General features: G+C 37.6%; 1 protein-coding gene across 12 annotated transcripts in view; it reads left to right on the top strand.

Annotated features, from left to right (window-relative positions):
* Positions 1-13361, top strand: part of KAT6B (lysine acetyltransferase 6B) — a 119243-nt gene that overhangs the window by 67114 nt on the left and 38768 nt on the right. For 6 of the 12 annotated variants that reach the window (XM_075154427.1, XM_075154428.1, XM_075154423.1 and 3 more), the window contains exons 4-10: positions 450-565; positions 731-812; positions 1822-1954; positions 5680-6611; positions 7532-7653; positions 9237-9352; positions 11419-11560. In XM_075154427.1, coding sequence (XP_075010528.1) covers positions 450-565; positions 731-812; positions 1822-1954; positions 5680-6611; positions 7532-7653; positions 9237-9352; positions 11419-11560 — 1643 coding nt within the window. The remainder of the gene's footprint in view (positions 1-449; positions 566-730; positions 813-1821; positions 1955-5679; positions 6612-7531; positions 7654-9236; positions 9353-11418; positions 11561-13361) is intronic. The other 6 variants (XM_075154435.1, XM_075154432.1, XM_075154433.1 and 3 more) reach the window with 3 other exon arrangements.

The raw sequence follows: 13361 nt of genomic DNA, 5'->3' as shown, positions 1-13361 counted from the left end.
ATTAAGTTTCCCTGGTAGATACTTAGTATATTTAGAAAAATAACTAATACAGTTTTATGTAAAGATTTCTTCTGTTTATGTTGCACTGCTATAAAAGGGGAGTGGGGTCAGGTTTGTAAAAATATATTTTTCAGAACCAATGGCAGTTTAATATGCTGCGGAAATAACCTAGTGAAAATAAAAATTCAATTTCATTTCCTTGTGTAGACCATTTATAGGTGTCAGTTACAGTATACAGTAGAAGTCAACTTTCTACCTCTCTTCATAAGTGAGTTTTATGGAAGTTATTCTGTATCTTTGTATGAAGGAGATGAGTTAAGTAATGTGTTGCAAAGTTCTGAAAAGCTGGTGCTTGCAGGGTTCTGGTAGTGCTGGCTACATCCTGTTGAACTTAAGAAACAATCTTACCAATTTTAAATCTCAAGCTTTAAATGTTTTGGTTTTTTTAGGACATCCATCATGTTTGAAATTCTGTCCTGAGTTAACAACAAATGTGAAGGCTTTAAGATGGCAGTGTATTGAATGCAAGACATGCAGTGCATGTAGGATCCAAGGCAAAAATGCAGTAAGTTACTGTTGAGTATTATCTGACTTTTCTTTGTTTACTGTAGCTCTATACTTAGCACATGTGCAAATACAAATCACTGATGTACCACTTCAAGCAATGCTGTATTAAGGTTTTTTTTTCCTCTTCCTCTTCCTCCCCTCCCCCCCCACCGCCCCCCTTCAGGATAACATGCTTTTTTGCGACTCCTGTGATAGAGGGTTCCACATGGAGTGCTGCGACCCACCACTTTCCCGAATGCCAAAAGGTGATAATAAAAATCCTTTCAAGGAAAATACTTTCATTCACAGTCTTTTCTCATATTAAGTGACCAAAAGGTCTTGAGCATGCTAAATATTTTTGCATTGGTAAACAGTATGATTTCAATGATGTCAAAGCCAGTACTTTATTTTTCTTTACTTGCGAATTTTTTTTCTCAGGAAAATACTAAAGGTCTGTGGTCAGTTGACCAGATGAATTCACTGTGTATTGAGTTGTTGGCCAATTTATTGAAGTTTTACAAAGGCTGTTAAAATGTTTGGACTATATACACTGACAAAGAAGTCCTTTAGAGCAAGTGAAAGAGCCTGCTTCTTCATGCCTTTTGTAAGAGTAATTTAAAAACACACAAACAAATAAAACACCTGTGTCTTGAGGTTCTCTAATCTCTAGATTTCTGATATATAGCACCTCTCACTTGTGCTCTCACATCTTTATGGGTTTCCCTATTTAACCTTAAAGTCACGCTAAAAACTTTTTCCAGCTTCCCCCAGCCCTCCTCCTCAAATCCCCAGCCGTATCTATAATAAATAAGTGTTCAGACATGGTCATCTAACATTAAAAGAATGCCAAATTGAAGTTGTTGTATATTAAAACAAACATAGCTAGGTGTGATCTGGTATTTTCTTTAGTGCACTCTAGCCTAGATTGCTTTGTAACGCACATGTAATTTTTTCCCCATCTTAATTGTGTCTGAAAAAAGATCTAGGTAGTATAAGGAGGGACAAGCTAGAACAGAAATTCTTCTAAGAACCCATTTGCTCACAATCTTTTCTGTGATCCTTGTTGCCTTTTTTTCCCCTTTTCATGAGCACTTTGCTTTCAAAAATTTCAAAGTATGGGTAGAAGTGGATCACTTTTCTCTGTCCACTTCCCCTTCCCTATGTCCTGTTCATAACATAATTTGTTGACCTTTTGTACTTGGCATGTATCTTGTTAGACACCTGCAGTACAGATTAAATAAACTGTGTACAATTAAAATTTTTTCCTTTATGTAGGGATGTGGATTTGCCAGGTCTGTAGACCAAAGAAGAAAGGGAGAAAGCTACTTCATGAGAAAGCTGCCCAAATAAGGCGACGATATGCAAAACCTATTGGACGACCGAAAAATAAACTAAAGCAACGAATGTTGTAGGTTTCTCTTGAATTTTTTTTTTAATGTTGCTGAGAATGTAGTCAGATAAAAGTTGACGCAGGTTCAATTACAGTTTTTTTTAACTGTATTTCAAGTTGGGGAAAGTAGCTGACGAATATTCTAGTATATGCCTTGCAACCCAATGGCCAATAACGTCTTAATTATAGTGGGTGCTTTTTGTGTCATGTCAGAAGGTGATGAAAAAAAAAAATTCCTGTAACTTACTTTTCTAGAACCTGTAATTTTTTAACAAAACTTGTACCTGTAGCAGATACAAATAGAAGTCTGTGTGATAACATATGCCACAGTTGTCTTTTAAGTGTAACTTCAAATAATTGAAGTACATACAGAATCTATACGAAGTGGATAATAGTTACTTATATCCAACTTCAGGAGACTATTCTGCTCCAACACCTGTTCAAAAGTTGTACAAAGATGACTTTATTAGTTAACATCAGCTCACAAAACCCATTCCAAAAAGCAAACTATGCAAGTACTACGGAAGTTCTGGTTTCAGTGGTACTCTGGAAGAAATTAGTGCTTGAATTCTGCTGTTAAGCTGCCACTGGTTACTAGGGAAAGAGGTTGCAATTCCTCTTGCTTCTCAGGAATGTGTTTATCTAAGACAAGAGAGCGCTGTAATTCTTTTGGCATCTGTCTTTCCAGGGAACACTGTAGTTGGACATCTTGAGGCTTGGTTGGAGGATTGTTTAAGTAGCATTCAAATGCTGAGTTGACATTACACTGAGTGTTAAACAGGAACAGATTCTGTGTTAACTCCAGTAGCATGTTGCCCTCCATCACACGTTCCTATCCACATATGCCTTTCTTCTCCTCCTATTTAACTATCTGTTTGGCCATGTCAACTCAGCAGCTGAAAAGCTTCCCGGCTCTATCTACTACTTTTTCTGTCATGTGGCTGTTACCCAACCATTTTTCTCTATAGTCTAAACACCTGTCTGGTATTCTCCAGAGTTGCACAGTAGCTGCTATAAAACTTTGCATTTTGCAAAATAAGGATTTCCGGAGTCAATGGAGCCAACATAGAAATAGAAGGGGGAAAAAAAAAATATACTCATATTACTCGAGTACAGCACACTAGTCAAGTTGGTATACTTGGTACTGTGCAGCTTGCTATATTCTTTTTCCCCCTCTTTCTCTGCCAAGATCCTTTGTCTTGCCTTTTTGGTCCGTATCCTAAAGTTCAGTGTATGTTGCTCTAGGAAAGTAGTACAGGACAAAGATGAAGTGTGGTGCTACATGAAAGTAAAAGATGTAGTTGTAGTAGCTCATGAGAGCATGCTGTTAAAGGAAGACTGGGTGAAACATTCTTTTACTTCCCCGTTCTCCTCCTAACTAAATAACTTAGGAATTTGAAGGTCATTGAAATAGCCATACAACTTTCAGTGTTTTAACTGAAATTCTTATATATCATTATGTATGCATAATAAAAATATTCCCTCCTTCTCTAGCTACACCTCTGGCTCTAGCTACACCTCTGGTTTTACCCCTTTGAAAACTCCTAAGCCTTCAACTGGAGCTTAGGGTTGTAATATAGTAATGCCATCTTATTTCTCTAAAAACATGTCCCTGATTTGGGTTCCCACAGTGGTTTTGGTAGGAATGTCTCTCTGACACTACCTACACATTTGGTAGGAATGTCCTCTCTTTGGTAGGAATGTCTCTTCTGCTTTTCCTCCTTCCTCATACATGTAAAAGAAAGGCTGGAAAGGTTGGGAGGATTTTACTGTTACATTTTGCTAATGGGATTCTGAGCTACAACTTTTAAAATAAATGTTGTGCTAAAGGATGCAGAAGTTCTCTTAGCATTGGGTGATGATTATGAATATTTTTATAAAGATTTTCTTTTCTGTGTAGCTTGTGAGCCACATGAGCATGTCAGAGTAGTACTTGGCGGGGGTTCTTTGTGTAATAAGTATTTGCAATACTGTGGGCACATTTCTATTACTTCAATGTCTAATATACATAAACCAAAGTAATCTTGTTTTGGAAAAATAGTGGTTAGGAGGTGGGATAAGAGAAAGAGACTATTCCTCATGGAATCGTATTTAAAAGTAATCGTGGGGTACAGAAGGCAACAGTGTCATACATAAAAGTGTGTGGTCACATGAAATACAGGAAGGTTAGCTAATGCCACTTAGTTCTTTTTGTGTAGTACAAAGAAAACCTGTCCAGTAGTACTGGAATAATTTTTTGCCTGTTGACCATCTGTAGGAAGCCCTTCACAGGCAAATTACTGTGTAGGATTAACTAAAACCAGGTGTGTGTTGGCCTCTGGCACTGATGGTAATTACTACATCTGGTAGTGAGAATAGGTCTTGTGATGGACATAAGCTTATAGCACCAAAGGATTCAAAAGACTTAGAAGTTTCTGGTTTTGTTGCCTCTTAGGAGCTAACCAGATTTAAGGATGTGTGAGTGGAAAAGGGGCTAGTTCTTAAACTGGTGGGCCCTTGGAGTTCAGTAAACCAGATGGTAGCCCCAAGCTGTTCAATCTCTAATTAGAAGTAACCTGTTGGAATTAATTACTTCAGCATCTCAATTAAGAAGGCAAAATGTGTGGAAGAAAATTTTCCGCTGCAGAGTAAATAAGCTAACTTCAAAGAGCAGGACGGAAAAGGGAATAGAAGCATTTGATGCAACTATATAGCTTTGTTTGGATTTGCAATTTGATCATGCCTTCTGATACCTATTTCTTTTACTGCAAATATTTTTAAACATTCTTTTTCTATATACTTACAATATACTGCTCTTCAGCGTGTCCTTCAATGTTGTTCCTCTCTTCAGTCATTAGTGTCCGGCTAAACCTGTACTTCTGCTGTCACAAAAGTTGGCTTTCAGCATACTGTCCTGGTTCCATACCCTTTTTCTTCCTAGCATTTAAATAATGTTCACCACTCTTCCTTCTCAACACCTTCCATTTTAGGCCTGATTGGTTTATGGCTTTTCTACAAACACCACTTGGTCTTACAGTTTTGCTCTTTCCTTTCCTTTGCTTTTTTTGTTTTTGCTATTGTTCCAATTTAACAAGAAAACAGAGTCTGTTTCTTTGGTTTTGTTGTAATGCTCTTCGTAAGCTACCTCATTTTGCTTTTAGGTCTTTGGTGGTAATTTTTACTAGTAGTGTTGACATACATAATCCAACAAGAGTGTGGAAAAAATAGCAGTTTCTTGAAAACTGACTGTATTGCTTTAAAGGACTAATAGACTTTCTCTACAGTTTTAAGCAAATGTAGTCTGAAGTTAAGTGTCTTGACATGCAGTAATTTATTAACACTGAACATGTGCCTCTCATTTGTGTGTACAATAAACTCTATGATGATGGAGCAGTTATTGTACTCAGACACAGTGCGCTCATGTTTCTCTCCAACGAAGCATACTTCTGCCATGCCTAAAAGTTGGTGGGGAGGCTGTATACTTGGGAGATCTTGCTATCCCAGCTGCTTCTATTTATATGTACTGTGGACTATCTTTTAAAGAAAGGCCGGGGGCAGGGACACAACAAAAAAGAAAAAAGAAAAAGGGAAAACAGAATAGTTGGATGTTATGTCATAGTGTGAAATGTATTTCCAAACTGTATGTGTCTTTAAATTTCTTGAAATAAGTACAGGGGCATAAGTAACTTGTATAAACTGTAGTACTATTTGGCAGTAGTTACAGATTTTTAATGCTGATTTTTATTTTCCAAATTTTTGCATAGGTCTGTAACCAGTGATGAAGGATCCGTGAATGCATTCACAGGAAGGGGGTCACCTGGTAGGGGTCAAAAGACTAAAGTCTGTACCACACCTTCATCTGGTCATGCTGCATCTGTGAAGGATTCAAGCAGCAGATTGCCTGTTACAGACCCCACTCGGCCTGGTGCCACCACCAAAATCACCACCACCTCCACCTACATATCTGCCTCTACACTTAAAGTTAACAAGAAAACCAAAGGGCTCATTGATGGCCTTACTAAGTTCTTTACACCATCACCTGATGGTCGCAGATCACGAGGTGAAATAATAGACTTTTCAAAGCACTATCGTCCAAGGAAAAAGGTCTCTCAGAAACAGTCATGCACTTCTCTTGTGTTGGCTACAGGTACCACACAAAAGCTAAAATCTCCACCTTCTTCACTTCTACCCCCAACCCCCATCTCTGTTCAGAGCCCCAGTTCACAAAAATCCAGCACTTCCACTTCTTCTAACTCTCCCCAAAGTTCTTCCAGTCAGTCAAGCATACCCTCCTTTAGTAGTCTTCCTAATAACAGTCAGCTAAAGGGACTCTTTGATGGACTCTCTCATATCTATACCACTCAGGGACGGTCTCGAAAAAAGGGACACCCAAGCTATGCACCACCCAAGCGTTTGCGTCGTAAACCAGAGTTATCTTCCACATCAAAATCTAATAGCCATTTCTGTGGAAAGAAAGAGGTTAGGAGTAGGTTTATTTCTCATGCCTGTACCTCTGGATGGGGTGTGTCTAGAGGACATGCTTTTAAAGCAATTGCTCACCTCAAGAGAACAACTTTCCTTAAAAAGCACAGGATTCTAGGCAGATTAAAGTATAAAGTGACCCCTCAGATGGGGACCCCCTCACCAGGGAAGGGGAGCTTGGCAGACGGAAGGATTAAACCTGATCAGGATGATGGTAAGCAAAGGTCAAAGCGCCAACCAAACCTGCGTCCCGTCCAAAACCAAAATTCTTATATTGTCACATAGGTCTTAGCTATTTCTCTTGTTCTTACTTCACTTTCATACAAAAGCAACGAAACTTTGGCCTTTTATCTAATGCTGACTAAATCTCCAAAATGTTTTTTCTGACTAATACCACACCACCTTTTTATTATTTTTTGCATCTGTAGTGACACTAGGAGCCCCAAATGCCTTCATAATGTTGCTTATGGCTTGTAGTACCGCATGAGTAGCCACTTTTCATGCTACTTCCTTGTTCTTCCCCTGCCCTTTCTCTGGCAGTAGTGCTGTCATCATGATTGTGTGCTGTCAGTGCTTATAATGGTGGGCATTTCAATTCATTTCCCTCTGCTCCATTGCTTTTTCATGAACAACTCCATCTTGCTACAGTCTCCACAACACTTGATCTGTACTGCTGTGAACTACCTTTTTTATAATTACTTTTATTTAAGAAAGAATATATTTATAATGTTTGAATGTAGATTTAGCTTAGCATTGGTCTCCAACTTTTAAGGGCAACTTTTTTTCTCTTATTTTTATTTTTACCTTGTAGAGTATACTAGAATTATCAGGTGGCATAGTGCTAGTGATAGAATATACTCCATTTCATGAGGCTCAAAACTAGTTTAGTAGAACTGGACTGTAAAGGCTTATACAGACAGACAACCAAGTACCAAAAATAGCTCATGCAACAGCAAAATACCAAACAAGAGGCGAGGAAAGTTTCATTTCTGTTACTTAGTAATCCCAAATTTAGTTAAAATGGGGAATCATAACAGCCATAGTTGCTACAATCTTATTTAGGAGTATCACTTTGGTAAGGCATGTGTAATCTTCATGTCTGTGAATAAACTTTCTGCTGGTTTTAAATAACAGATACTGAAATCAAACTAAGCATCAAACAAGAAAATACAGATGTATTTCTGGTGGGAAGCAAGGACACTGTTACACAGGAGGATTTGGAAGTATTTAAGCAGGCTCGAGAACTTTCCCTGGAGGTATGAATCATATTGCATAAAATGTAGTTATTTCTGTAAATAAAAACTCAGTTCATTTTCATATGTCTATTCATCTTCATTTTTAATATATTCTTTTTGATCTAATGTGTCATGCTTGCTGTGAATTTAATTTGGGAGACACTGTATATACAGTTACATTCTCCTGGATAGGAGACAAGGCATCACACTGGAATGGGTTAGGTGATAAGTGACACTTGGGATAGATTTTGAAAGATATACTTGAGCATTTTGGACACAGGACTACCACTGATTAAGCATAGAGATTAAGCATAGCTGACATCCTGGTCAGGACTGAGTGGATGTTGGTGAGTAAGAATGTGCCTGATGATTTTCCTCTGTGGATAAAGCAGCCACTGTTAAAAGTTAAGTCTGTCCCAGCAAATACTGTTTGGTAGGAAACTGGGTTTAGTGAGTTCATAACTTCATTTTACCCAATGATTTAACACACTTTGAGTTTAAATATTATAAACTTTTTCTAGCAGTGAAAATATTTGAGGTGAATCTGACTAAAACTGTTTATACCAGCTGGTGTTAATGCTCTTCTTTAAGGTATCTGGTGGTAATCTAAAGCTTGTGGAGACTGAGCTGCTGCCTTTTTTTTTTTTTTTTTTTTTTTGCCAAGGAAGCTGGACATGGCAGCTGAATCTTCCTATAGTAAAACAGACTTTTACTTTTCTGTGCTTTTCTTTTTATAAAATTGCATCATAAATGAGTGTGTCTCATATTTTTTTCAGTAATGGAAGTCACTTTATTTTTTTCAGGTTTAGTGTACAGGAGCTGACATTACCTGCTATGGGTCAATTCGGTGACCTTTTTATAGTCTTAATTCAGAGTGTGTAAACCAATAAACTCAAACCAAGTTTAAAGATTCAACTTCATTATTAGTTTGTACTTCCATTTGCTCGTGGAAATGGTTCCCACCTCCTCCTTTCTCTGTCTTTCATATACAGTCCAAAAATGTTAGGTGGTAAGATTTCTAAAATTCGTGGCATTGAAATTAATTTTTTTTTCTCCACGTTTCTTCCTTTTTTGTATTTTGTCAGCGCTTTAGAGTCTAGCAGTCGTTTTCTGATCAGCTCAACTTCAGTATGATAGCTGAGATTAGTGTGTGTTAGTATACTGTTGACTGTTATGAGGTAAATTCCAAGGACTCTAGAAGGGTTCTGCTGATGCCTTCTCCCTCATTGTTTTGACAAAAGGACAGCTTTGAGTTTGAACCAGAACTGTAGAGAAGTCCTCGCACTCGATGCTGCAGGAGAAAAGAACTGTGGCAGTTGTGCCTCTTATTTGGCTGTGCCATGCACCATCTATTTGTATGCACTTACTTGTAAGCACTACTCGCTTAACTTCCTGTTTAGTTGTTTGGCACCTTGAAAGAAATTTTCACTGTTTATATTTGGCTGTTTGCAAACTCTGTCCTCTGTCCGGGTTGAAAGAACTTAAGCAACTGATTTGAATACTTCAGGTTTCTCACACTTTCACTGGGTGAAACTGATGATATAAAGCTAACTTTCCTTTTACTTTTTCTGTAACTAACATTTTGCTTTTATTGCACCTGACAGAAAATTGGGTGTAAAAACACTGGTGAAACAAGTGGGCGATATCCTTCAGTGATTGAGTTTGGAAAATATGAGATCCAGACCTGGTACTCTTCACCCTACCCACAGGAATATGCAAGGTAGCGAGTTGTCAAGATTGCCAAACATTGTTGGAATTTTTACTAACGTGATAATTGTAATCTATTTTCTTACTCTTTTGTAATTGTTTATAATTTACAACTTTTAAAAGTAAGTGAGAACAAGGATTTGTCTTGTCACTTTTTTTTTTTACTAGTTCTAATCAAAGATGCATTAAAAAGACTGATTTTCCTAGTCCTGAGTAAACATAATCTTGCAGTGTGTATTGGTGTGGTTTTGTTTGCAGGTTTTTGGTTTGGTTTGGTTTTTTGTTTGGTATGTTGTTTTTGGTTTGGTTTTGTTTTCGTTTTTTAAATCGTTGCAACCAAGTACGTCCAACTTCTGGCCATTTAGAACAATTAATCTTGTTTGTCATCCAGAATTTGTTAACCTTCTTTTTCTAGGGACCAGGGAGAAGTCTGAACATGCTAGATAAATAAAGTCAAAGTGACCAAGTTGTGGCAACAGCGTCTCATTTCTGGCCTTCTTTGCCAGGGCGCACTTCAGAGTCAGGCAGAGAGAATGACCTACGATGTGTGCTCAGCAGATATCTGCTGATTTTTGCATGTGCTGAAAACAATGTTTTATGAATCCATTGGATCTGTGGCACACACAGAGATTTTCAGAACTGTATGTTTATCAAGCTCTACTAGTATAGCAAGCAACCAAGTTATGTGTTCTGTTCCAAAATGCCTTTGCATAACGTTATTGTTAACTGTCCTTTCTCTCCATCCCTCTCATTCCTAGATATTGTCATCTTTGCAGGTGGGAATGAGGGATATATCGTGAATTGGTAATACAAAAATCAAGGGCAAAAAAAGTGTAGAGAGCATTTCTGTTTCCTCTTATTACCACTGCTTTTATAGTGTTAGTATTTTATTTCAGTTACTTTTTTATTTCCTCAATTTATATCATATTGTGAAAGAGAGTTACCTGTTCCGTCAAGTAAATTAATCCCACAGAGAGGCATAATGATGGATAATTATTAGTATGGGGCAACAGTGGGATGGCATCTGTAGGACGCGGTGTGGTTCTCGGCTCTCAATGCAGTGGGATTACATCATGGAACAAACAGTTCAAACTACTTTCTTAGTTGTTGATAAACTTTCTTAGAATGCTGGAGTAGTGTAAACCATGGCTATGATCCCAACATGATCCCAGGATGTGCCAGTAGCTTCAGAGCAGATAAAGATTGTCCTCTGCTCTAAAATTTTGTAGACCAATTAATTTCTGCAGCAGTCTTCACTGCTTCAGTAATTTAAAAATGAAGGTAAATATCCATAAAATTTACTGGAAGGAGCAGTTTTTGGTATGTAGAACACTTGTCAGCATTGTCTTACATGGGGCATGTGGGTTACTTGTATGTAGCCTGAACTGAATCCTTCCTGGAGGAGTACAATCATCTGTGTTGCCTGTGTTGTGGAGGTGTGTGGAAGGGAGACTTTTTACTTGTACGCAAACTGTTTGGATGGGCTTCTGTGTTCAAGTAAAGTGGTAGTTTAGGTGGGGGTGAGGGGGTACAATCCTACTACAGTTTGCTGTCTCACCCAAGTATTTCAGACAGTCGAAAGAAAAATAATCTCCTAGCCTTCCCCACATATAAAATAAGGAAAATTAAAGGGAAGGAGATTCTCTGTATTCTGCTGTGTGCCTCCTTTGTCTTTATTGGAAGAAGAGGGGTGAAATTTGAGGTGTGACTCCCACGTGCCTATTTTGATAGAGACCACAGCAAAGCTTACGTGGAATGTGGGAAGGGGGAAGTAACTGGGATCTACCGGAGGCTGGACCACAAAACAGCTGACCAGAGTCCAACTCTATTGAATTAGATTCATTGTGATTGATTGAATCTGATCTTTTCTTACCTTCCTTTTCTAATGGCTTATGTGTATGTTTAATCATTTACTCTGATGTGATTTTTTTTATTTTATTTTTTTATTTTTAAACTTAAGCAGCATTTACTCATGGTACTTTATATTTAAATGTGGAGGGCCTTTCACTTTGTGGTAACTTTTTTTTTACAGAATTTAACAAATTTTTTGCATAAAATATCTTTCTAATTTTCATACAGATTACCAAAGCTTTACCTGTGTGAATTCTGTCTTAAATACATGAAAAGTAAAAACATTTTGTTAAGGCATTCAAAGAAATGTGGGTGGTTTCATCCTCCAGCCAATGAAATCTACAGAAGAAATGACCTTTCAGTATTTGAGGTAGGTATATCACAATCTAAATTTCTGAAAGTAACTGGTCTGTAGACATTATGGGCCAGTTGTAGAACTAGTGAAAACTTTAACATACTTAAATACTTCCTTGGGAATTCTTATATTGCAAAACCAAGTCCATCTTCCCTGTCCTGTTCCACCCTTCCACATTCTTTCACAATTCTTACTTTCTTTACTTGTACTTCATGCATTACCCAGCCTCTTAAGATACTTTTATAGCATGCATCTTAGATGGAGACTGCAATGGAAGCTCTTTGACTGGATTGTCTTTCCCTTGTCAGCAAAAGTACCTCTTGCACCCATTCATTTCTGGCTATTTGAGTATCTTGGGTGTAGGGAGAATATTATCATAATGTAGATGCTTCCAATGTATAACAGCAAGCAAAGCAGTTTCTTGTGTATTGTTCTAAAAATACAAATGTAGCTAGTAAGTGCTTTTGCCTTTGTTTTGGGTGTTTGAGAAGCTTGCCCTGAAACATCCTGGTTGGGTGACGGAGGTTCAGTCCCACTTTGGCCAGAACACACAGCCTTTAATTTAGAAAGTCCAGGTTTGAGCTTGGGGATATGTATTCTTTTATAATCTAAATTATTCTCTTGGGAGATGACGTCTGTTAAAGTTTGGGGTTTTAAGGATGTCCTGGACAATAGAATTCTGTGTTTCAAATAGCGTGCCTGCTGTTACTAAAGCTATTCATTAACCTCCATACTCCTATGTCTCAAAAGTTGTTACCGATTGCATTAACAGAAAAGACTGCTGGGGTTACTAGGATTTCTTTTGAGGCTGTTTATCAACAGCAGTATTTAGATGTGTATATTGATAACTTCTTTTTAATTGCAGGTATCATAGATTCTACTTAAAACTTATGTTTTCATATTGTATAAATGTCTGTCATGCTTGGTCATTGCCATTATCTGTTCAAACAATGGTAGATGCAGTCTTGAAGTCCTTACTTAAATTATAATAAGATCTTAATATTTGGTTCACTTGTTTGTTTTTGGCTGTTAAAAAAAATGGCTATCTGCATCAAGATTGTTTTCTTCCTGACTTGGGCAGTTTTTATAAATATTGTAGATCTGCCAGCAAAAGACTTAAGCTGTAAACAGACTTAACTCTTTTCCTATCAGGAGACAAAATTGTCCCTGTCAGTCCACAATAACTTACATTTTCTCTATTACCAGGTGTTAAGAGCTGTGCAGCATACAATAGGCAAATCCTGCTTTCCAGTTTATTTTCATTATTCACGTGTTGGTGGTAGCTAAAAACTTCTTAAAAAAATAGAGTAAAATACATCTGAGAAGAGGGGTGGGGATGGGTGGGGGATCGACACAAAAAACACATGGAAGACAAGGTGCATGTGAAAGCAACATCCCAACTCTTTCTCCACTGCTTTTATTCCCTTTCTCTATTTTAAGTGCTTCAATAAGCACGTATGTTAAGACTTCTGAAATAGTGGGGTTTTTATTTCAAAGGTTAATGTCAGTTGTTACTCTGATAACTGTAGAAACTTACTCATCAGTTGATGTCCTTCCTCACAGATATTTTCAGGAATTCTGTGCACCCATTTTCTCTTGGACAGAATGAAGGTTTTGTGGGTTCCTTCATGCTTTTTGTTTTTGAGAGAAATAAAATGAGTTTGGCATTTAAGATTTATGTATCTCTGCCCATAGTGTGACTTTGACAGATTTGAGAGAAGACTTTGACATAGTTTAGTACTATGCTGTATGCAAGAAACTTTAGACAGGTGCTTGCATTTGAAGTTGCAGTCCCTCTTTTTTTTTTATTTCCTCG

Source organism: Calonectris borealis, chromosome 7, assembly GCF_964195595.1.
Source record: "Calonectris borealis chromosome 7, bCalBor7.hap1.2, whole genome shotgun sequence".
NCBI classification, from domain to species: domain Eukaryota; kingdom Metazoa; phylum Chordata; class Aves; order Procellariiformes; family Procellariidae; genus Calonectris; species Calonectris borealis.
Note: the sequence above shows the minus strand (reverse complement) of the source record. Positions and strands in the feature narration are given on the sequence as shown.